The sequence below is a fragment of the Grammomys surdaster genome, unplaced genomic scaffold (assembly GCF_004785775.1).
Source record: "Grammomys surdaster isolate TR1022 unplaced genomic scaffold, NIH_TR_1.0 170, whole genome shotgun sequence".
NCBI classification, from domain to species: domain Eukaryota; kingdom Metazoa; phylum Chordata; class Mammalia; order Rodentia; family Muridae; genus Grammomys; species Grammomys surdaster.
Genome location: NW_021604618.1, coordinates 24,376,393 through 24,400,562, shown reverse-complemented (window position 1 = coordinate 24,400,562; position 24,170 = coordinate 24,376,393). Strand labels below are relative to the sequence as shown.

Genomic DNA, 24,170 nt, shown 5'->3' with positions numbered 1-24,170 from the left:
TCTGCCTCCCAAGTGCTGGGGTTAAAGTCGTGCACCACCACAGCCCGGCCTGGATTTTTTTTTTTTTAAGTCAACAAGAGATGATAATGGTAATTGAACTACTTTGTGTGTGTGTGTCTTTAGTACTGGGAATTAAGCCCAAGGGCCTTTGAGATCTACTGCGTTTATTTTGCAGAATATTTTTAATGTATTGGTTTAGTAAGTTCTCACAACAGTACTTTATAATTTGTGTGTGTTATGAAGTGGCATTGCCCTTATCCTACAGACTAGTAACTAAAGCTCATGTAACTCAGAGCACACAGACTCAGGCTTTAGTGTGGAGCACACTTACAGTTCAGATTCATCATTTCTAATCCAAAATTCCTCTTTTCTGGCCTGAAACCCCACCAAAAATAGTCTGGTTGATACCATAGAGACCAGTAAGAGGGTAGGTTACTGGTGCTTTTTTGCCTCCAGGAATGTTTGTTGGGGCCATAGCGCTGCCTAGTGGAAGGTCTGCAGAGTAACAAGAAATGGATTTGTTGATTTTTTTTTCCCCAAAAGGAAATAACATGTGAAACTTAATTTGATTCTGCTGTTATTAATAGCATTTGATGTTCTGGGTTTTCTAATTTTAACTCTTCTTCAAAGGATTCCCCACTTCTGTTGATTATGGAGATGTATGAACTGTGTATGTTCTTCAAGAATTACGAGAAAGCCAAAGTTAAGCTTGTGGAGTTCCAGAAAAGCCTGGAAACGGTAGGTGAGAACTGGCGTGCCCTCCTCTCCGCTCTGAGGCTGGTTGGCATGACCTTGTGCTGGTGGGTGGCTCGGGGAAGCAGCAGACAAGTGGTTGTACCACTTGATTGACAGTGAGCCACTGTGTCATTTCAGAGAGGGCAAGGCGGGTGCCACTGTGACTTGTAGTTGCCATAAACAGAAGTGTCACTCCTGTTATCTGTGTCCTAGTGGTGTGGCCAGACTTAGTGGGGCAAAGATCAATGGTCCCTGCTGTGGACACCAAGAAGAGAGGGGTGGTCCATGGCCACATTTTGTCAAATGTGGGATGGCTCTTGACAGTAAAGAATTATCATTATCAGAGTCATAAGACACTGCTCTGTTTTCTGTGGGAGGAGACTGTTGTTGTTTGGAACCACTGAGATGGCTTGCCTCAAAAGCATAACAACCAGAGTCCATTCCCAGAACCCAGGTGGACAGTAGAGGGAGGGGCCAGCACCCTAAAGCTATCCTGTGACCTGTGCCACATCTCTCTCACAGAGTAAATTTTTTTGTTGTTGTTGTTTTGTTTTTCGAGACAGAGTTTCTCTGTGTAGCCCTGGCTGTCCTGGAACTCATTCTGTAGACCAGGCTGGCCTCAAACTCAGAGATCCACCTGCCTCTGCCTCCCAAGTGCTGGGATTAAAGGCGTGTGCCACCACTGCTCGGCTCACAGAATAAATAAAGTAGGAATATTTTTAATATTTTAAAAAGAAAGAAAGCGTCTACTCGGGTGAGGGTTTGTGAAATATTGTGTTGCTCTGTAGCCCATGTTGATCTGGAACTTGGAATTCTCATCTTCCTCAGCAGAAGTAAGAAAGTCTTTCTAAAACATTAAAAAATCTTCTGGGCTCAAATATAAGCCTAGACCCCTCCTAGGACACTGCCAAGTGAAGCATGGATGGTTAGTCTCACAGTAGCACACAGCGAACTAATTTGATAGTAGGAGGCATTTAAGCCTGGGAGCTCACTAGTTCCTGGTGTTTGGTACTCTGGACTTTCATGCACATAGTCCCCTAAAACCAGCACTTCCTGCAAAGAGGCAGAACTGCCCTTTAAACCCATCACCGCTTCCTGCCATTCTGTCAGATGCTCAGATGCTCCTTTTGTGATGGGCCCATAAGAGTATTAAGAAACCATAAGAATGTTTCAATTTTCCTGGTCCCCAGATTTAGGGGTTCTGCTTTTTCCTTTTTTAAAGATAGATGTATTTATTTATTTATTTATTTATTTATTTATTTATTTATTATTTTATATCTGTGAGTACACTGTCACTCTCTTCAGATTCCAGAAGACAGCATCAGATCCCATTACAGATGGTTGTGAGCCACCATGTGGTTGCTGGGAATTGAACTCAGGACCTCTGGAAGAGCAGACTGTGCCCTTAACCACTGAGCCGTCCCCCAGCCCCATGGGGTTCTGCTTTTTCATTCCCGAAAACTGTTCTCTCTGAGCCTTTGGTGTTTTCCTAGCTTGACACAGCGGCTACAAGGGTCCTTCCTGTCATACCTGCCACATGGATGAAGGACCAGGGGTGTTTCCTTTTGAAACTTATGCCACAACAGTGTGAGACGCAGTATGAGCTGGGGAAACTCCTCCAACTGTTTGTCGGGACTGAGCAGCTCTTCTCCAATGGTAAGACAGTTTTGCTCTGAATTTGCTGCCAAGGTGTTAGCTCTCATACAATTAATTCTCATGGAATTACTTCTGGAGGGCAGTTAGACTATTAGAATGCATGGATAGATAGCAGCACACTGACGTCCGTAACTGAGCGTGAAGAGGTCATCTGTAACAGCAGCATCCACCGTGATGCAACCAGTTCTTCTAAGCAGTTGACAGACACATGGTCTCTCTCTGTCTCTCTCTCTCTCTCTCTCTCTCACACACACACACACACACACACACACACACACACACACGAACACACACCCCCCATAAGCCTCTGTATGGACACATCATTATCATCCTGTCTGGCAGGTAACTGTAATATGTCCTCATTGCTCATGGCCACAAACCCTGTTTCAGAAATAATTGTGAACATTTTAGAGATAGTTTGTCTGTCTGTCTGTCTGTCTGTGGGCTCCCCCAGACACTGGCACTCTCAGACTGATGCTGCCTTTCCCTTTTCTACTTGTTCAGGACTCTCAAGTCCTTGTTGAATGACAGTGTTATCCAATTTTACTGTTCTGAGACACTTACCACTGTTAAGTGCCACAGAAAAGCAAACTATAACACATTGCTGCAAGCACAGATATGCTCTTTTAAGGCCCGAATTTTACTGTAATTCCTGTCCCTGAGAGGCTTAGGTGGGAGATCTAAGACCAGTATGGGCTCCATAGCAATACTGTGCCTCAAAACGACGAAAAATACTCCTGTTGGTCTGTGATGCCAGCAAAGGTAATACGCATGCCTGTACTGCTGGCTATTGTGTGGCGCGTCCCTGTCTCTAGAACTACCTAAACCAGACTGCCATTCTGCTACTAATGCTAGAAATAGCCTGCCTCCACGGGGTGTGTCCCATGTGCTTCCCTTAATACTAATTAGGAGGAGGGGCACAGCCAGCCACATAAAGCATTGGTGGAAAAGTCCTTGCTGTGTTTGTTTGTTTTGCAGTTAGGCATCAAAGGGACACCAGGCAAAGTACAGCTGGGTCTCCCTGCATTAGGAACTAGCAGATGGAGCTAATATTGCTCCACTCTGAAGAGAGTGTGCAGTAGCCATGCCTGAGGACTGGCCAGTACAGTTGTAGCATGCATGCATGTCTTTATCCAGATGATGCTTGAATTGAGTGAGAAAATGACCAGACAGACTTGATGGAAGTAAGAACAAATGAGAGAAACAGAAACACACACACACACACACACACACACACACACACACACACACACACGTGCGGGGGCGGGGGGCGGCGAGCTAGCCTGAGTCATTGTCTCCCAAGGTTAGCAGATCGCTATGATATTGAAGAACACCAATCTGAGACAGTTAACGGCATGGTGGCTCACACCTATAAGCCCAGTGCCCAGAAGGCTGGGGTAGGAAGACTGTCAAGATCAAGGCCAGTCTGGACTACACAGTAAGATCCTGTCGAATAAAAGCCACATGTGTATAGTAGAGTTGATTTCATGTGCTAATCCTATCTCTACCAGTTCTTAGAGCAAAGTGGACAAGTTCAGCGAGACTTTGACTAAGGATATTGCAAGGTACACATACACTCACTCATATACATATGCATACCTACCCTCCACATACACATATACATAGACATATACACACACATGTATATATATATATACTGAAAATGCCATGTATACATGCATATATATTCATACATACACAGGTATATTTATATATGTACTCATGTAAACATACATGTGTGTCTGAATGGCATTAAGTATTTTGAGTATGTGAGGAACTACCCTTACGGCTTCTGTAGTCAGTCACAATAGAAGACTTGTGTTTACAGGATACATGACATGCACCTGTAATCTTAGCACTTGGGAGCTAGAGACAGAAGAGTCAGGAGTTCAGGCTTTTCCTTAGCTATAGAAGGAGTTCAAGACCAGCCTGGGATCTGTGCTACCCTGTCTAAAAAGAGCAAACAAAGACAAAAAAAAGAAAGGAAGGAAAAAGAAAGGCCCATGTTTGTCCTTTAGGCACACTGGTGTCCCTTCCACTTTGTCATACCACAGCACTGCTATGTGACTGCATCCTCTCTCCTGCACAGGTCCAGATGTGCAGAAGCTCTGTCTCCTCAGCCAAGTCCTGAAGGACACACCCATCGCCATCAGCCCTGCAGTCATTTCCAGCTACAGCACTGAGAATTTTCAGCGGGAATGTAGCTCTATTTTGGAGAAGCTGAAGGCAGATGGACAGTTTGCTGTGGCCAGGAAGGTAGCAGAGTTAGCAGCCCTGCCTGCGGACAGCTTGGTGATTGAACAGGTACATCTTTTTTTAGTTACTCAAACTCCCAACAGAACCAGTGGGGTGCAGTCCATAGGCAGTGGGGCCCTTTGCACACACTGTTCAGAAGTGAGTATGCTTTTGATATATTACAGAACATACGTTTTGATGTAAGCATAGCCTATAGCACAGTGGTTGTTAGCCTGTGGGTTATGACCCCATTGGGGGTGGCATACCAGAGATTTATATTACAGTTCATAACAGTAGCAAAGTTACAGTTAGGAAATAGCAACGAAAATAATTTTGTGATTGGCAGGGGAGGGTGCGGGGGATTGCCACAACCTGAAGAACTGTATTAAAAGACTGCACCGTTAGGAAGGTTGAGAACCGCTGCTGTAGAGCAAGCGCCAGCTGTTTGCTTTTGACTAGGATAACTATAGGGTGGCTTTCTCTTGAATTGCTCCCTAAGGACAAGAGAATTGTTCTTAGACTAACTTTCCACGTACTTGCATCCAGCGCCCTCTGCAGCCCATCTGCATTCATTATGTTTGCTTGCAGCCAGCTTGTCCTTAGGGAGCATTAATGTCCATCATGATCCTTCTTGACCTAGGCAAGGCTGAAGTCTGCTTTGTTCAATTTCAGTTAACCCAGGAAATGCAAACACTAACACACACTCAGCAGTGGTCCCTGAAACAAGCAAGACTTGACTTCTGGAAAAAATGCCATGAAATTTTTAAGAAAAACTCTATTTCAAATAGAGCAGCCTCTTCCTTCTTCTCTAGCCAAGCCCCTGTGGTGAGCAAGCACCCCACTGAGCAGGGCAACCTTGAGGAACGCCATCTGCTGCTCACTCTGGCGGGTCACTGGCTTGCCCAAGAAGAACTGGAGGAGGACCTGCCCGTGGAGGAACTGGAAGAGCTAGAGAAACAGATTTGGATCTGCCGAATCGCCCGGCATACATGTGGAGAGGCTGAAGAGGAAAGCAAACCCAGCCTCTCTCAACAGAAGTTGGCTGCTGCTGAACTTTCTTTTGATAGCTTAGCCAGTGAGTTTTCCTTCTCCAAGCTTGCTGCTTTGAACACATCCAAATACTTAGACCTTAGTGGTCTTCCATCCAAGAAGATGTGTGAGAAGAGACTGGAGCACAAAGAGCAGGAGTCATTGAACACTTTGATCGGGCAGCTGCTGGATGGTGGCTGTGTGCATGAAGCAAGCAGAGTGTGCCAGTATTTCCATTTCTATAGTCAGGATCTCGTGCTGGTGTTGCACTGCAGAGCCTTGGCCTCAGGAGAGGCCAGCATGGAAGACTTGCACTCAGAGATCCGTGCCCTCCTCTCAAGTGCTGCACTGCCTGAGGACCTGGAGAGCCCTAGCATCCCTCTTCGGAAAGTCCATAGCAGTAAGTAAAGGAGGCCACAGGTCCTCTTTGCTACATGGTGCTGGTGCTGTCTCCAAAAAGGAGAGGCCTCTTGGGATGTTATACTTACACTAAATTAAAGAGATAGTAACCTTCCCCAAGTAATCCATTAGTAGTCAACAAAGGAGCACCTGTTTTTTAACTCGCTTAGAGATCAGGTAGAGGAATGGCTGATAGTTAGTTCGGTGAAATTATATAACTATAAGCCAGCACTGGGAAGCAGAGCAGGATTACCCATGAGTTTGAGGCTACATAATCAAACTATCTGAAAACAAAAACAAAACCATAAACACCCAGGCATGTGAGCACATATCTTTAATCTCAACACTCAGGAGGCAGAGGCAGGTGGATTTCTGTGAATTGAAGGCCAGTTTGGCCAGTTTGCAAAGTTCCAGCATAACCAGGTCTAGGAAGAAAGAAAAAGTTGATATAAAACACATACCCCTTGCAGCAGACCAGTTTGGTTCCCAGCATGCATCCAGTCAGGTAGTTTAAAACCAGCTGTACCTGCAGCTTCAGGGGATCCAGCAGCTTCTTCTAACTCCACCCCCACTCCCACACCACTCCCACACACTCGTGCACACTCCACACAGAACTAAGTCGAATCTTTGTTGAAAGGTTTATAATCATATACTGGTAGCACACAGGGTAAGCTTGTGTGCTCAGTTATCATCTGACCTTGAGCTGGGTTTTCTACATGAGCATAGTATAGAGAACTCTGGCCTTTGCTTTATGATGCTGGCTGGGCTGAACCTGCTACTGCTGATCTTGGGAGGAGCGCCCTTGGCCTGTAGGACCATCGAGAGTCACCATGGGAAGAAGCTCATCCTGCTCTTAGTTTGGGGATAGATTTTTATCATCATTGTGCAGTTTTACATTGTGTGTGTTTCGGCATCTGTTGATCTTATCATGTAGTGTTCTTTAAACTATTAATATCATTAGATACATTTAATGATTTTTAAAAAACATTGAACTAGCCGGGTGGTGGTGGCGCACACCTTTAATCCCAGCACTTGGGAGGCAGAGGCAGGCAGGATCTCTGAGTTCGAGAGTTCGAGGCTAGCCTGGTCTACAGGGTGAGTTCCAGGACAGCCAGGGCTACACAGAGAAACCCTGTCTCGAAAAAACAAAAACAAAAACAAAACAAAAACAAAAACTGAACCAATTTTGCATTCCCAGGGTAAACTCTCCTTGGCACACTTTTTGATTTCTATAGCTGTAATTGATTAGCTCCTTTGCTGAGCTCATGTGTATTTATGTTCTTGAGGAATAGTCTATAATTTATTGTTGTTGGGGTTTTTTTTGTTTTTTTGTTTTGAAACAGGGTTTTTCTGTGTAGCCCTAGCTGTTTTGGAACCCACTGTGTAGATCAGGTTGCCCTTGAACTCACAGAGATCCTCCTGCCTCTGTCTCCCTAAGCACTAGGATTAAAACATGCACCACCATACTCAGCTGTAATTTACTTCTTAAAAATAGTTTTTGTCTGTTTTTCCTTTTTAAAAATTGGGATAATACTGGTGTCATGAATTGGCAATTATACCGTCTTTTATTTTCTGGACAAGATCTTTCTCACACACACCCTCCCCTTTAATCCCTTCCAAGATCTCATGTAGCCTAGGCTGACCTTTAACTACCTGAGGATGATGCTGGAGCCCTGGTCTTCCTGCCTCTCAAGTGCTTGGATTGAGGCATGAGCCACCATGGCTGGCTTAATGTTATTAACTCAAATGTTTAGTAGAATTTCCCAGTAGAGCCATCTGAATCTGGATGCCTATTTTAGAATATTTAAGATTATGAATTCCTTTTCTTCTTCAACTATAAAGGTTATCTTTTGGATGAGTTTTGGTAGTTTGATAGAGGAAACTTTTTATTTCCTGCTTTTTTAGATTAACTAGGCTGCGGTTTTCTACCTTTATTGTGGGTTTTTTTTTTTTTAAGGAAAAAAAAGTACATGAATGTTTCGCTGTCAAGCCTCTACCATCACTGCCAAGAGATGGCATGGGTGCCAGCCCGGGGAGAGTGGGCACAGGCATTCACTTCTACCTTCAAACTGGCATGAGAGCTTGCCTTGGTGTTCCTGTGCACACACACACACTTGCAGGATCTCTTCTCCACCTCAGGGCTCAGCTCTAGGTTTCTAGTGATTCCTAGCTAGGGAGACACCAGTTCTGGTCCTCCTCAGTTTGCTTGCGGCTCTACTTCTCAGGTTCCTCATGCAGCTGCTGCATGTCTCGGTTTCACTCAGCAGGATCTGAGTCAGGGGAACAGGGTGGAGGAAGCCTATTCCATCTTACTAGACCTGTGCTCACAGTGAGGACGGGTGGGATCACTGAGGGAGCTGTGTAGTTCCTTTCCCTTTACTACCATCTGATTAGGGTTGGTTTTTGTTCTTTTGAGTTTTAAGACATAGCCCTTGCTGGCCTCCAACTGGGTAGGTAGCCAAGGATGACCTTGAACTCCAGATCTTCCTACTTCTACTCCTAAGTGCTGGGATTCCAAGAGTGCCGTCCCACATCCTGCTTTGCTTTTAAAGTGTATGTTTTTAGACTTAAGCTGCCTTTTCTGTTTATTTGTATCCTAGGCTGGCCTGGACTTCACTATATGACTGGCAATGCTCTTGATTACAGAGTGCTGGGGTTACAGGCTTGTGCCACCACACAAATGTGAAGCTAAGAATGGAGCCCAGGGTTTCATGCATACTAAGTTCATGCACTAGACTAGATATAGCAAACTATATCTGCTCAGTGTAACAAATGACAGAGTACACACAAATTCAATGCTGTCTTCTGAAAGCTCCCAGAATGCCTTTCTTTTTTCTTGCTAGGTATATGGTATGTGTTATTTTCTGCATGCCCAGCAAACACAAATTTCTCCTGTCAGGATGTACCAATAGGCTCTCTAATGGGGAAAGATTATTCTACTGAGTGGATGTACCATAGTTTAACAATGCTTTATTGATAGATTACACAAACAGATCTGGGATGGTGGCTCACAACTGTAATCTAAGCACTTGGGAAGCTGAAACAGGAGAATCATACTAAACTTAAAGTCAGCCTGGGCTACAAAATGAGTTCCAGGCTAGCTGGGGCTAAGAATGAGATGCTCAGAGACAAAAACAGAAGAACAAAAATTGTTACATACTCTGCTTTTTATTTTTTTCCTGGTAGACTTTTTACCAAGAAACATTTCTCCCAATTCAGACTAAGGCTTTGCTTGGCATTCTTACAGTTCTTGGGCCCTTTAGAAATGTTAGGCAACACTGCCTGTGCATGGGCCCTAAGATTTCCTTTTAAACTCAGAGAGAGACTGGAGGAGTGATCTGAAGAACAGGGGCCAGCAGCAGGAGCAGAGCTATCTTCTCAAAGTAGGAACCAAGGTGCCTGAGAGATGTTTTGGAGATACGCAGACATGCTGGCGTATACGTGAGGAATTCAGGAGCAGACATCTTGGTACTGATCTCTAGAGCATGCAGAAAGCTTCAAGCCTGAGGTGGTGTGAGATTATTGAAGAAACCGTGGATGGGTTTCCTATAGGGTGGTGATGAAAGTTCTAAGTGGGGCTCTGTCAGAAGTGGCCTAGGCCCAGACGCATCATGGGAATTCAGTTCAGGGAGCTTTTCAGAGTGACAAAGTCATGGGGAGAAGCCACCCTAGAGCTTCCCTCAAACTTGCATTTGCTTTCAGCTTCGAGTTTGGATAGTCAGTTATTTGCGATGGTACCACCTACTGATGAAGTAGCCAGGAATCTCCAAGCTCTCATAAGCAAGTGCCTCCATGGGAAGAATTACTGCCGGCAGGTCCTTTGTCTGTATGAACTTGCCAAGGTATGCACCAGAAGGGGGTCCCAAAAAGAGCGCTGTCTGAAAGGGATGGGGGGACGATAGAGAGAATACTACTCCAGTGGAGTCTTGCCCAGAAGGGTAGAGAACTTCCATGGGTTCCTGGCTCTTCTCTATAGATAATGGTTTGAATGACTTCCTTCTAGACTTCATGCCTATGATTTTACTTTATAACTTGAACATTACACATAATCTGATGCATACAAAGACAGAAGGCTGCAGTTGTGGTTGGATTAGGCCTTCAATCCCAGCACTTGGGACAGTGCAGAATTGCCAAGAGTTTGAGGCCAGCCTGGCCTGTATATGTAGCAAGACCCTGTCTCCTCCTTCACCCTCTTACTCCAAAAAGATCCAGAACAGACAGGATTTGTGTGGCCCTGTGCTGCTTGAGAAACAGAAAGTACAAGAATGGGAGGAAAACAAGGCCGAGCAGTTTGTCTCAAAGACTGGGGTGTATGGAAGCACAGGCTTCGGCATCGGTTCCAGGATAAGCATTTCATTCCATTCCTTAGCTCTGTATAACTGAAAAGATCAGTGTTACACAAGTGACTAACCTGACTTGGTGAAGGACAGGACGAGGAACTACCGCTTACTGCTCCTGAGGTACTGGGGATTGCTAAGATCAGGCAGTAGAGGCCTATCCACACATTTCCTGCTTTCTGCTTCTAAAAATGACTCTGCTATCTTCCTCTTAGGAGTTGGGCTGTTCCTATGGAGATGTTGCTGCCAAGGACAGTGAAGCCATGCTCCGAGCAATCTTGGCTTCTCAGCGGCCTGACCGATGCAGACAAGCCCAGGTCTTCATCAACACCCAGGGCCTTGAACCAGACATTGTGGCTGAACTAGTGGCTGAAGAGGTGACACAGGAGCTACTGACTCCACCAGAGGGAACAGGTGCCCTGCTCTCCAGACCTCGCCAACTTCTCAGACAGTATTCTTAGTTTCCCCGTGTGAAAGATCATACACTTTGTTAGTCATACACTACTTATATGGTTTGCCCTTTCAAGACTGCATACTATAAAAGAAATCCTTTATAATCATCTTATTGTTCTATATTGTTTTATGATCATGGTTACAGTTCTGCCTCCGAAATAATGCCCGTTCCATAAAGCCAGCTAGAAAGAGCTATCAGGATTATCTCCTGCTGCCAGGCCTGGGCAAAATTGGCCTCCTGGCACCATATTCTGGTCTTTCTGCCAGCTCTCTCATGATAAACTCAGGACTTGTCTCCACATCTTTCTGGGCAGGAGAAAAGCAACCTTTCAACCCAGCAGAGGAAAGCCAGACATTTCTTCAGCTAACTGCTTTGTGTCAAGACCGTACATTGGTAGGCATGAAGTTGTTGGACAAGATTCCATCTGTCCCCCACGGGGAGCTGTCCTGCAGTAAGTCCTTATAATTAAAACTCTTGTACTGCTATAGTAACTTTAGACTGCTTCCAGGTTTTGCTATGTAAGTCCATCAGAGGATGAGAGCTCTCTGACAGAACTTTCCCTGACAAGCAAGTCAATGGTAGGTACGAGTCCATCTCATTCATGTCCTACCACCCAGCCACAGAGCTCCTGATCCTGGCCCATCACTGCTTCACCTTTACGTGTCACATGGAGGGCATCATCAGAGTCCTGCAGGCTGCCCGGATGCTTACAGATAACCACTTGGCTCCCAACGAGGAGTATGGATTAGTGGTGAGTAGTCCCATTGAACCTACCATCATCCTGAAGCAGCTCTGAAAAGAAACAGACAAGGGCCACCAGCTCACAGCTGATAGGTTCTCTAGGTCCCTTATCTACTTGATTACTGGCCAGGGAGTCCAGCCCTCTGTTCCTGGTTGATCTGTCAAAATCTCAGTGTCTAAAAAGAACAGAAAGCAAGATGTTCTCTGCCATGTACCAGAGCTATTGTACCTTCTTGGTACAAAGGGAAATTAACTTTTCTAGGGAAAGAACTCTTTCTCCCCTAAACAAGGTTCAGGCATAAACAGTAAATGAAGGACTCAAGCTCCTTATCTCCCCAAATGCTGTTAAGTAAAAGACAGCCCACTGCAATGAGGAGTGATGAGAGCAAGCACACCCAGAAAGGCATCATAGCAATAGACAGTCCATTAAAGACAACAGAGAAAGGGAGATAGCCAACGGCATCCCAAAAGTTCATTCTGAATCATCTAGGGAAGACCCAGCTGGGTGAGTGGGAAGGAATGAAGCTGGGCAGCCTGACCACTAGCTGTCCTCTGGGACATTTAGTGATGGTAAGTGGTTTGATGTCAACAGCCTCAAATGCTCTTCCCCTCAGGTACGCCTCCTCACTGGCATCGGACGGTACAACGAGATGACATACATATTTGATTTGCTGCATCAAAAGCATTATTTTGAAGTTCTGATGAGGAAGAAGCTAGATCCAGTAGGTGTTTAGTAGTGAACTCCAGGATCTAAGGCTCACCTGCTCTGCCCATACAGCTGTGTGGGCTCTAGAATGTTCAGGGAGATCAGAGACTCCTCCTGGGTGTACATTATCACCAGTGACTTAAATTCATACTTAGTCATGATACTTATGCTAAATAATGAAGAAAATAGTTGTCCTCCTTCACCTCAGCCTTTCACCCCTATTTTGTTTAAAAAGTGCCTCTTCTGAGGACATACCTTCTCGGGAAACATGCTTAAAGTAGGCGTGTAGGGAAGTTCTGGGGAGTAAGGAGGAAAAACAATAGGATTAAAATGTATGAAAAAACTTTAACCCCCACCCCCCAAACACACACACACACACAAAGGTAGGAAGCAAATGTTTAGACTAGGGCCAGAGAAGACAAGAACTATTACTGATGACGAGAAGCAGAAGCAGCCTTGGCAACAGGCCTGGAGCTTCTCTATCCCCATTCTGTGCTGTGACATGAGGCATGTCACTCACATAGTCTGTGTCCAAAGCATAGGGCACCAGTTATTGTCTTTGTTCATTTCTCCTGTTTTGTTTTCAAAAAAACCTACTGTTAGGCCTTTCAGGACAATCCTGCTGATAGCAAAGAAGCAAGACCTGACAGAAGGCCAATCTTCAGGATCCCTCAAATTTTAATTGTTTTGAGGCACTTTCAAATTTAAAATTATTTTAATAGCTTTTTTCTGATTACAAAAGTAATACATACTCCATATAAGACACTTAGAAATCAATACAGAAGTCTTCAGTGTTCACCATCTGGAAACAGCCACTACTAATATACTCTTTTCTTTGCATATGTACCCCGAAATAAATAATTCACCTTTTAGCAAAATTATAGGCTTTCAAAATAAGAGATAATTGAGGTTGTTTTTTTTTGTTTTTTTTTGTTGTTGTTGTTTTGTTTTTCGAGACAGGGTTTCTCTTTTTTTTGTTGTTTGTTTTGTTTTTTGAGACAGGGTTTCTCTGTATAGCCCTGGCTGTCCTGGAACTCACTCTGTAGACCAGGCTGGCCTCGAACTCAGAAATCCACCTGCCTCTGCCTCCCAAGTGCTGGGATTAAAGGCGTCCGCCACCACCACCACCCGGCTGAGGTTCTGTTTTTATGTAATGTCTACTGTGGCTATTTCCCAAGTAAAGAGAATCCTGTGCTGCAGAGGCCATAGTTAAGTGGTGAAGCATGTGTGTGAGAGAGAGAGAGAGAGAGGGAGAGGGAGAGGGAGAGGGAGAGGGAGAGGGAGAGGGAAAGGGAAAGGGAGGGAGGGAGGGAGGGGCGGGGAGAACGCGAGCATAGTTGAACAGCTACAAGATGTTCTTAGCCTTTATTCGGAGCGTCCAGGCTGCTCTTAGTTAGTGCTGTTAAGTCTGTTGTCACACTCAGCTTCACACTGTACATCTTTAGGACAGAGTACTAGCAAACAGACTTGAGTGTGGTCAGGTAACCATTTACGCTACCAACAACGAGGACACATCTGTGCCCTTGTCTTCGTGACAGCTTAAGATTTTGTTGTCATTTTTGTTTTATTCATTTACCTCTCATTGGGTATTTTAAGAAGTTTATAAAGCCAATAGACTCAGTTGATCCTCCCCGTGGCCCCTGGTTGAGACCTTGGATATACTTTTTTCCTGGGCAGACTGGCACCCTGAAGACAGCTCTGCTAGACTACATCAAACGCTGCCGCCCTGGAGACAGCGAAAAGCATAATATGATTGCTCTGTGCTTCAGCATGTGCCGGGAGATAGGGGAGAATCACGAGGCCGCAGCTTGCATCCAGCTGAAGCTGATTGAGTCTCAGCCCTGGGGTGAGTGAGGTCTTGGGAGTAACAGCTCTGGGTAGCAGTCCAGGTTGCAGGAAATGACAGTTCACAGAAGCATTTGAACCTTAGGACTGAAAATGCTAAGGTGTTATCCATCAAACCTTAGAGTTATGTTCTATAAGGGCATACATTTGTCACCAGCCTTCACCTGCTTGTGAATATACCTAGGATGTTTCTAGCCTGCCACCAGAGTAGGCCTGAGTCACTTACTGAGCCTTATAACAACTGTCCTCTATTCTACAGAGGAAAGCCTCAAGGATGGAGCCCAACTAAAACAACTCCTACTGAAAGCCCTGACTCTGATGTTGGATGCAGCGGAGAGTTATGCTAAGGTAAGCAGTGTTATTCTAGCCTGGCCTCCAGCCTCAGCATTGGCAATACTAGGAATTACTTTGGCTTGGGCTCTCTCAAGTGAAGAGGGAGTATGTAAGGAATCAGGCAAAGGTCAGAGAACAGAAGGGATGGTAACAATAAAATCCCCCCTTCCTGTGTTTCCTCCACCCTTATCCAGGACTCATGTGTGAGACAGGCCTTGCACTGTAACCGGCTCACCAAGTTGATAACACTACAGATCCACTTTCTCAACAGTGGCCAGAACACAATGCTTATCAACTTAGGCCATCAGAAGCTAATGGACTGTATCATGACCTTACCTCGGTTCTACCAGGTAAGAACACTCTGGCAAGTACTGCCAGCATCATCCTGTGGTGTTTCACTCTTGGCCCCAGGGGTTGAGTGACTGACATTTCAGGACTAGTTCTCCCAGATTAGCTATTAGTACCATGATGAGGCAATGTGAGATGGATGTGCATGTGATTTTAGTGATTTTACCATTTAAGACACACACCCAGCACTATTCGATGTACATCTAGAGCACATGATTTGGGCAAAGGTTGGAAAATTTTGTTGCTTGGCAGTTATGGGTCAAACAAACATCCTATGATTATCCTCTTAAGTCTTTCCCCAGATCGTGTCCATGGAATGATGCATGCAGGTTAACACTAAGAATCAAGTCTTTCCAGAGATCAGTTCTAGCCCTTTAAAATAAAAGGGACTGGCCAGGCACAATGACACACTTCTTTAGTTCCAGTACTAAGGAGGCAGAAGCAGGCAGAGCTCAGTGAGTTCAAAGCTATCCTGGTACATAATGTGAGTTCCAGACAAGCAAGGCTATTACACAGAGAAACCCTATCTTGAAAAACAAAAAATAAAATAAAAGGTACTAATGTCCCAACATCAGCTTTTCCCCGCTCCTCACACAGTTGAATTATGGAAATAATTCTTATCTCAGCAGTTTTGCTGTCCATTGTAAGGAAGACTAAAAACAAGTTACTGCAGGATTTTAATGGGGTGGAAATGCCAATCAGCATAACTTTAAACAACCCGAGGCAGACCCTTTAGCACTGTGTGTGCAGGACTGTCTCCTCGACTTCGCCTTCAGTTCTCCACAGCATGGGCTTGTCCTTTACAGGCTTCTATTGTGGCTGAGGCCTATGACTTTGTTCCTGACTGGGCTGAAGTACTCTACCAGCAAGTGATTCTTAAAGGAGACTTTAGTTACTTGGAAGAATTTAAGCAGCAGAAGTTACTAAGACCAAATATATTTGAAGACATTTCCAAAAAGTAAGTATTTAAAGTTGACTGCAATCCCAAAAGCCCCTAGTGTGTCCCAGGACAGTCAGGGATACATAGAGTTTTGTTTTGTTTTCAAAAAAAGAAAGGAAAACATTGATTATGAGCCAGAAACCCTAGCAAAAGTGCCTTTTACAATAATACTAAATTTAATTAAAGTGGGTACTCACATATTTATCTTTAATGAAATTAATTCATCAAGATCCAATACTAGTTTGACAATTTCCTAAGCTACAAAATCTCAGCCTCTGCAGATGGTGGTGGCGGAGCTGATTGACAATACAGTATTTAACCTGTACTTTATACATTTTTTTGTGTAGATATAAACAACACCAGCCTACTGACAGGGTCACAGAAAACCTGAAGAAGTTACTTTCATATTGTGAAGATATCTACCTGTATTACAAGTTGGCATATGAACACAAATTTTTTGAAATTGTAAATATGCTTCTGAAGGACCCTCAAACAGGATGCTGTCTTAAAGATATGCTTGCAGGTTAAAGGATCTGAAAGGTGCCAGATTGCTTGTTTGTAACTATACAGCTCTAAGGAATGTTCAATCACAATAAAGTATTTGGAGATCTTTATACCCACTTGAGTTGCAAAGCCCAGAAATATACCACACTGCATCAGTCGTTTGTGGCTGTAGGGAATGGAGGAGATCAAAATCCTCGTTAGAAAGGCTTCTACATCAGAGAAACAATAGTGGTTAAAGAACGCCTGTACCTGCAGGTTCCATTTTCAAAGCAATTTAATCTTATTTACACAGTTAAGGAACAGGTGATACATTTTCATGAGTTAAAAACTGATCTTTCTATAATAAAATAGGTTTTAATTCAGTGTCATTATTACTGCTGAGGAAATCTTAGCCCTTGTCTGCCTTCAACAGTATTTACTGGAGTTATTGCTGTGTAGTCAGTCACGCCTTCTATTAATTCATGTCATTTAGATGGTTCTGTTCTCCACTTAATAGTCTATAGAGCTTTGAGGTTCCTATTGCCTATGAAAGAGAAATTAAAAACATTTTTGTTCTGATTGTGATAACTGGGGATGGGGGCACAAGTTTGGGTAAATTATTTAAGATGTAATCCAGTTTATCCTTACAGTAATAACCTAAGCAATAGGATCCATTACTACAAATAAATAGTCCTAGAATTGAGCCTTAGCATCTAACCAACAAAATAATTTCCCAAATAAACAAGAGTAAGAAGGCAGCCTCTGTTGCTCTATAAACTATTGAAGACCCCAAACATTCTTGCTTCAAAGCTGTGACTACATCAAGCATTGATTACCTTTAGTGAGTGCGGAGACCTCCACCCAAGGGTGGCATTCTGTACTCTCAACTATCTCTTGGGATATAACACAAAATTTAAGTCCTCACAATAGTGATTTTATTAAATTAGTTGCTTTATAAAACATTGCAGATGTCATAATTGTTAACATAACAATTTACCAAACTGTAGTTAACTGGTGCAGTTTGCTGAGCATGTTTTATAAAGAAAAGGAAATGCCAAAACCCTGTTAAATGTTTTTCCATTGCAGCCTAGAAGAACAAGATTTGTTTCTCAGACACTTGAATCAGGCAAACAGAAACGGAGTTCCCTCCCCCATCTGAAGTCCATCAATAGAAAGAGGCTGATAAATAACTAGACAGTCAATGCATTGGAGAGTCCACCACTGGCACTGTCATAATGGAGAAGTTTACCTTCTTCAGCTTCAAAGTCGGAGGGTTTTGGTCATTAAAATCTTAAGTATCAAACTAGTACTTTTCAGCCACAATATCTTCACTCTGAGATAAGCAGTCTTCACAAGTTTTTAATATCCTCACCTCAACTTTAAGACAAAGCAATTTTAATACTAGGTGCATCCCACATGCCCTTGCTGCAAACTGCTTTTCTTGACAAGTTATGAAGTAGTTTAAGGAGGTATGGTTAAGGCTGTATTACTGAATGGTGCTGGTAAATACTACACTTTTCTTTTTTGTCATGTTGCAACCTTTGTTTCCAATTTAGTGACTGCTGCTATGGAATCGGATAGCAACAATGACAACATTATTAGGTTTGTTTTGTTTTTAAACTATGATTTAGTAGCAACTGAGGTTCCCAATTTTAACCCCTTGGCAACAAGATCCAAGTTCCCTCATTTGCACATTAGCACCTGAGTGTCAAGGGGTTAAATAACCAGCACAAGAGATACTGCACTTCTGATTGTAGCATTTGGCAGAACTGAAAGGAAAGGAGGTTGTGCTACATGTTGAAGGGATTGTGGGCAACAGAAAGAAGACACCAGAAGATAAAATGTCACATGAAGTCTTCATAGTCTTGTACATATCCTCCATCATATCCACCATAATCTGCCAGATCATCTTTCATGGTGGCCTTTAATCCCCCTCCAGGAACCACGCCTTTCTTCTTCTTTTTGGCTTTGCTTTGCTAAAAATGAAGAGTTAAATTCATGAATCTTTATCTGTTATGGGCAGTTCATCTGTCACAGCAAGCACTCAAAGAGGTCAAAGCCTCTCTAAAAGGCATAACCTACAGCAATTTTGAATTTCCCAGAGAAATATTTCTCTGAATGGAGACAACAGGCCCCATGTCACGTGGCTGCTCTCTTCTAACACAACATCAACAGGCTCCTTAACAGAAGTCCTTTCTCATACAGCTTGCCCTTACCTTTTCTTGCTTCTGTTTTTCACTGCAGAGCACAGTCAATGAGTTGGTAATCTTTTTCAAGTCATCAATTTCCACTTTAAAAGAGGGAGAGAGATATACTACTAAACTTCAATTTTTTACCATTTTGAAAAATAAAATCAAAACAGACATCCTTTAAACATAAAATTTAATTTGCATGTCGATTATCTCAGGTAACTTTAAAACAATTACGAATTTCTCCTTCATAAATTATCAGGTAAATAACTGTTCAGTTTATGGCTAGGCTCAATGAGCTCACAAAATTCCAATGGTAAACTCAATGGCTAGAAGAACTGTAATTAGCACTCTAATCTTTAAATATTCACACTGCTTCTTACCTCCTCTCCTCAGTCTAAAAAAAGGAGAGAATAACCATGGCCTCCTGTAACACATCCTCACATCAGCTATTAACACACAGATGACAAACCTTCTAGCCCAAGAACTATAACACATTTAGTGGACAATATGTCCTATACTTACTGGGAAAAAATCAGTTCTTAGATACAGAAAATGTCAGGATTTGCTTACAGAGTGCCCCACCTCCCACGAAAAACAGTAAAAAACACTACAAATAAAATGAAAACCTACCTGTGGGTAAACCAACCACTAGTCCCCCCTGCCTAGTGATCATTCCCCAAAGAAAATCAACTCTTAATTGACAATGATCTTTTTCTCAATCTTCAGCCAGTCCTACCCCATTAACCTTGGTGTGCTATGTCAGCACATGAACCCCAGTTCTGTTGGGCAACTTGGACAGCACCTTAGGCTTCCATTTGTAAAATCTGCAGTTTTTGAGGGTCTTAGTGAGCTCTAAACCCCTAAGAGCCCCTAGCCCATTCCTTCTAAAGACACTTTGTGGATCCTTTAGGAGATAACCTGATAAAAGTGTTACACAGTGTTTTGTGGCCTGCTTTGTTCGGCATAAACCAGCTGTCCTTTGGGGAAGCTTCTACAAAACAATGAAAGCAGCCTACCACCGTCCATTGGAGAACATTCCAAAAATATTCTCTAAAAAGGAAATCCCAACTCTTTATTACATGAAGTACTTTAAAAAAAAAAAAAAAACAAACCAACCTATTTTCCAAAGTATGATGCTCACATAGTCTTTCCCCCTTAGTTTTTCACGACAGGGTTTCTCTGTAGCCCAGGCTGTCCTAGAACTCACAGAGATCCACCTGCCTCTGCTTCCCAAGTGCTAGGATTACAGGTATGGGCCACCACACCAGGGCATAATACAGACTTACCAAAAAGGGCTAGAAATCAGAATCACTTACATGAAATACAGACATCTCGAACTAAGGCTTCCAAAAAACTGGCATAATATAGTGATTTTTCATATTGTGTAATTTTATCTTTTAGTAACTTTCCAAACTCTGTGAAGTCATCTCTTGAAGATGGGTTCATAGCATCTATTCCATAAACTGTATTATTAACACCTGTAATAGAGAGAAGTCCTGAAATGTTAGGAAAAAAGAAAAAATTTAAATTTATCAATGAGGGGCTAGTAAAATGGCTCAGCGGGTTACAAGACCTTACCTGGAGCCAATGTAAAGATGGGGAGAGAGAACTGACTCCACAAAACTGTCTTCTGATCTCTACACATGCTCTTCCCCATAATAACAAAAATTTAAAGTTCATAAACCAAGCTGAACTGCCTGTGTGTGTGTGTGTGTGTGTGTGTGTGTGTGTGTGTGTGTGTATTGACCTGCATGTGGAAATAAGAATGCAACTCTAATTCTTTCCACCAATAAGGGTCCTGGGGATCAAACTCATGTTGTCATCATGGTGATTATTACCCTCTGAGCCACCACTCCAGTCCTCTGAAGCTTTTTAACCTGGGCCTATCAGAGTTCTCAGACAGAATTCAGAAGAAGCCTTCTAAATCTTTTAAATTTAAAATAGAGTTCAAGGCTGGCAGAGACAGAGAAAGACAGACACTAAAACAACCAACAAAGTAATAAAATCATATGGGCTGGGAATATAGCACAGGTAGTGCTTGCCTAACATGTATGAAGCCCTGAGTCCAATCCCCTGCATTAAAAATTAAAGACATAATTCTGTATCATAAGATTTGTTTTGTGCGGGCAGTGGTGGCGCACACCTTTAATCCCAGCACTTAGGAGGCAGAGACAGGCAGATTTCTGAGTTCGAAGCCAGCCTGGTCTACAGACTGAGTTCCAGGACAGCCAGGGCTACACAGAGAAACCCTGTCTCAAAAAAAAACAAAAAACAAACAAACAAACCCCTCCGCTCCGTCCCGCCCTCCCCCTCCCCGCAGGACCCCCACCCAGGGGCAGCGGATCCAGCCCCGAGCAGGCCAGAGCGGGTGGAACCCACAGGCCCCGGGTCAGGGTGGGGGTCCCGGATACTGTGTGGGGGGGGGGCACTGGGGAGGGGGAGGGGGGAGTCCGGCGGGTAGAATTAAAAAACAAACAAACAAACAAGATTTGTTTTGTGATTTGATTTGTTTCAATTTAACAGATTTCCTTTGTTAAAAAAAATTAACAATAAAAGACCTTATGTATTTTAAAGACATAGTTAAAAAAACAGTAAAACAGCTGGGCATGGCAGTATTCGGGAAGCAGAGGTAAGCGCCTCTATGTTCGAGGTCATCCTGGTCTAACAGAGTGAATTCCAGACTGACCTGGGCTACACAGAGACCCTGTCTCAAAAGCAAGCCATAGTAAAATAAAAAAAAAGAACCCAGAGAATTCACTAGTTTTCCAAAAATGATGTTCTCAAGGATCTGTCCAAAAAAGAGAAAAAGGACTGGGTAGAAGATGGATCAATGACTTATTTGCCACTAAGTGTGACCACCTAAAGTTCAAGCATCTGAACCAACATGTGAGAGAGAGCCAACTCCACAAGATGTCCACAGGCATCTAGGGTACACAGCACAACAATTGTCAAAACAAAGCAAAACAAACAACTTTTGTTTTAGGATGGGAAAGAATAAAAAGGATGGATATTGAAGGTTGCAGAGATGGCTCAATGGTTAAGAGAACTGGCTGTTCTTCCAGAGGTCCTGAGTTTAATTCCTAGCAACCACATGGTGGCTCACAACCATCCTTAGGTGTGCTGGTTACTTTTTTTTGTTTGTTTGTTTTTCGAGACAGGGTTTTTCTGTGTAGCCCTGGCTGTCCTGGAACTCACTCTGTAGACCAGGCTGGCCTCGAACTCAGAAATCCACCTGTCTCTGCCTCCCAAGTGCTGGCTAGTTTTAAGTCAACTAGATAAACTAGTTCTCTGAGAACAGGGAACTTCAACTGAGAGAATGCCCTCAGCAGATGCCCTCAGGCCTGTGGTGCATTTTCTTGACTTCTGATTTATGTGAGACAGCACAGCACACTGTGGGCAATGACACCCCTGAATCCTAGATACTGTGAGAAAGCAGGATGAGCAGGCCAAGAGAAGCAAGCTAGTAAGCAGCAATCCTCCGTGGCTTCTGCTTCACTTCCCACCCTGACTTCTCCAGATGATGGACTATAAGCTGTAAGATAAAAATAAAACTCTTTCCTCCCCAACTGTTTTTGGTCTGATCACAGAAATGTAACTAAGACACTGTGTTGTGTGACTCTCCTTAGAGCACTAAGAATATACCCATTTATCTTGTTCACTAACTATAGCTGTAGACATTGTTAGCATTCTGCCTAAGCTCTGCCCCACAATTACCTGGCAATAGCCAGGTAGGCCTGACTCACTATAAAAGGGGCTGCTTGCCCCTCCTCACTCTCTTGCTTGCCTTCCTGCTCTGTCCTCTTGTCCCTTCCTCCCTCCCACATGCTCATGGCTGGCCTCTTCTCTCTCTCTCTCCTCTCTCTCTCTCTTTCTCCCCCCCCCCTTTTTCTGCCTCTACTACCCTCTTAACTCCCCTCCCCATGCCCTTAATAAACTCTATTCTATACTGTTGTGTGGCTGGTCCCTCAGGAGAAGGGACGCCTCAGCATGGGCCTGCCAAGGCACGTCCTTCCCCCAACACCTCACCACACCTCCATAGACCATATCCCACCCTCTCTTTATCTTTTTATAAACACATCAGACATGCCACACAGAAAGAAATGATGGCCCTGAGAGTATCAAAAAGGCGCACGCGCACGCACACACAAACACACACACACAGAAATAAACCTGAACACAAGGCAAAGCTAACTAAAACTGAATATTCTACCTAGACCAACATGCTAAGCTCAAGTCCTATCTACACTTATGGCAGCAGAATGAGCCCAAAGATAGTTTGGTATTTAAATTTCCAATCTACAGACTGCAGAATCTACTCAGCTCAAGTGTACTTTACTGGACCTACTGACGTCTTTGAGACAGGGCTAGGAAGCACAGCCTTGGTATATAGACCTAGCTGGTTTCTACTTCTGACCCTCCTGTCTCAGCGTCCCCAAGTGTTAGGATTATAGATAGCCATGTGTTACAATAATGTCTTAAATTTAATAACCTTTACGATACGCTAAGCGATTACTGAAAATCTATCTATGCCTTACCAAGTAATCTCAAATATATAAACAAGAGCTTAAAAATGTTCTCCAATTTCATTTAGAATGTATGTGTCCTTTAAAAAGATGGTTTTTGGTCTTTTACAGGTAGTAAGATGGGCAGAATTTTTCATCTGGAGTAGCTCAACACTGCACCCATCATCTTACCAAAAGTTTCTTTTGCTAATTCAAGGTCTGACTCTTCCTGTAATTTCTTTAGCCGGAGTTTATCTGCTAATTGCTCTTCGGGTGTTAGCACTTTAGATTCTTCAGGTTCTTCTAACTAGAAAGAAACAGAAATTTCACTTACAAATGCCTAGCTTATGGTGGATACAGTATATTTTCATATTGTATGCATTTTATGTCAGCACCTACATAAAAAAGCAAGCACATACAAAGTGATTACCAGATTTCACCATTCATCTAAACACTCTAGGTATTATTTCAATTGTACAGCTAAAACACAGAAACTGGGCGGTAGTGATGCACACCTTTAATCCCAGTACCAGGAGGCAGGTGGATCTGTGACCAGTCTGGTCTACCAAGTGAGTTCCAGGATAGCCAGGGCTACAACTACACAGAAAAACCTAGTCTCAACACACACACACACACCCCAATTATGGAGACATAGAGAGGTTAGACAGCTTGTCCAAGGTAACAGGAAGTAACATCTAACGGGTGAGATTTGAACCCAGGAAGGTAGAGGTTATTTCTTTCTCCATCTAATGAGTAGATAAAATTATAGGCAAGATGAAATGGCATTGTCATATACTGCCACAACAGACACTAAACCCTTTCTAGGGCAACACAGAAACATGTTTCAGACATCTTAAAATACATGCCTTCATTAAGCAATTCTAAAGTATTTATATTAAGAAGCCTGAGGGCTGGAGAGATGATGACTCAGTGGTTAAGAGCACTGGGTAGTCTTCCAAGAGACCTAGGTTCAAATCCCAGCACACCATAGCAGCTCACAACTGTCTGTAATTCTAGTTCCAGGGCATCTGATACCCTCACACAGACATATGTGGAGGCAGAACAGCAATATAAATAAAAATTTTTTAAAGGGGGGGGGGGTAGGGAGATTGGCTATCTAAAAAAAGAAACAAACTGAGCTGGCTGGTGGCAGTGCACGCGTTTGAATACCAGCACTCAAGAGGCAGAGGCAGGTGGATCTCTGTGAGTTTGAGGCCAGCCTGGTCTACAGAGCG

The 24,170-nt window shown here is 43.4% G+C and overlaps 2 protein-coding genes across 4 annotated transcripts in view; one reads left to right on the top strand and one right to left on the bottom strand.

Annotated features, from left to right (window-relative positions):
* The window catches only part of Spg11 (SPG11 vesicle trafficking associated, spatacsin), a 68,294-nt gene extending 51,916 nt beyond the window's left edge, over positions 1-16,378 (top strand). For all 3 annotated transcript variants that reach the window (XM_028766860.1, XM_028766861.1, XM_028766862.1), the window contains 14 exons: positions 631-738; positions 2,229-2,391; positions 4,481-4,695; positions 5,299-6,055; positions 9,757-9,896; positions 10,607-10,805; positions 11,159-11,296; positions 11,463-11,596; positions 12,201-12,308; positions 13,970-14,138; positions 14,397-14,485; positions 14,665-14,820; positions 15,625-15,776; positions 16,106-16,378. In XM_028766860.1, the coding sequence (XP_028622693.1) occupies positions 631-738; positions 2,229-2,391; positions 4,481-4,695; positions 5,299-6,055; positions 9,757-9,896; positions 10,607-10,805; positions 11,159-11,296; positions 11,463-11,596; positions 12,201-12,308; positions 13,970-14,138; positions 14,397-14,485; positions 14,665-14,820; positions 15,625-15,776; positions 16,106-16,286 (2,709 nt within the window). In that variant the 3' untranslated portion in view covers positions 16,287-16,378. The remainder of the gene's footprint in view (positions 1-630; positions 739-2,228; positions 2,392-4,480; positions 4,696-5,298; positions 6,056-9,756; positions 9,897-10,606; positions 10,806-11,158; positions 11,297-11,462; positions 11,597-12,200; positions 12,309-13,969; positions 14,139-14,396; positions 14,486-14,664; positions 14,821-15,624; positions 15,777-16,105) is intronic.
* The window catches only part of Eif3j (eukaryotic translation initiation factor 3 subunit J), a 25,954-nt gene continuing 17,732 nt past the window's right edge, over positions 15,949-24,170 (bottom strand). Inside the window, exons 5-8 of the mRNA XM_028766863.1 lie at positions 23,128-23,242; positions 19,750-19,911; positions 18,458-18,531; positions 15,949-18,217 (exon numbers count right to left, since the gene is read on the bottom strand). Of these exons, the coding sequence (XP_028622696.1) occupies positions 18,086-18,217; positions 18,458-18,531; positions 19,750-19,911; positions 23,128-23,242 (483 nt within the window). The 3' untranslated portion in view covers positions 15,949-18,085. The remainder of the gene's footprint in view (positions 18,218-18,457; positions 18,532-19,749; positions 19,912-23,127; positions 23,243-24,170) is intronic.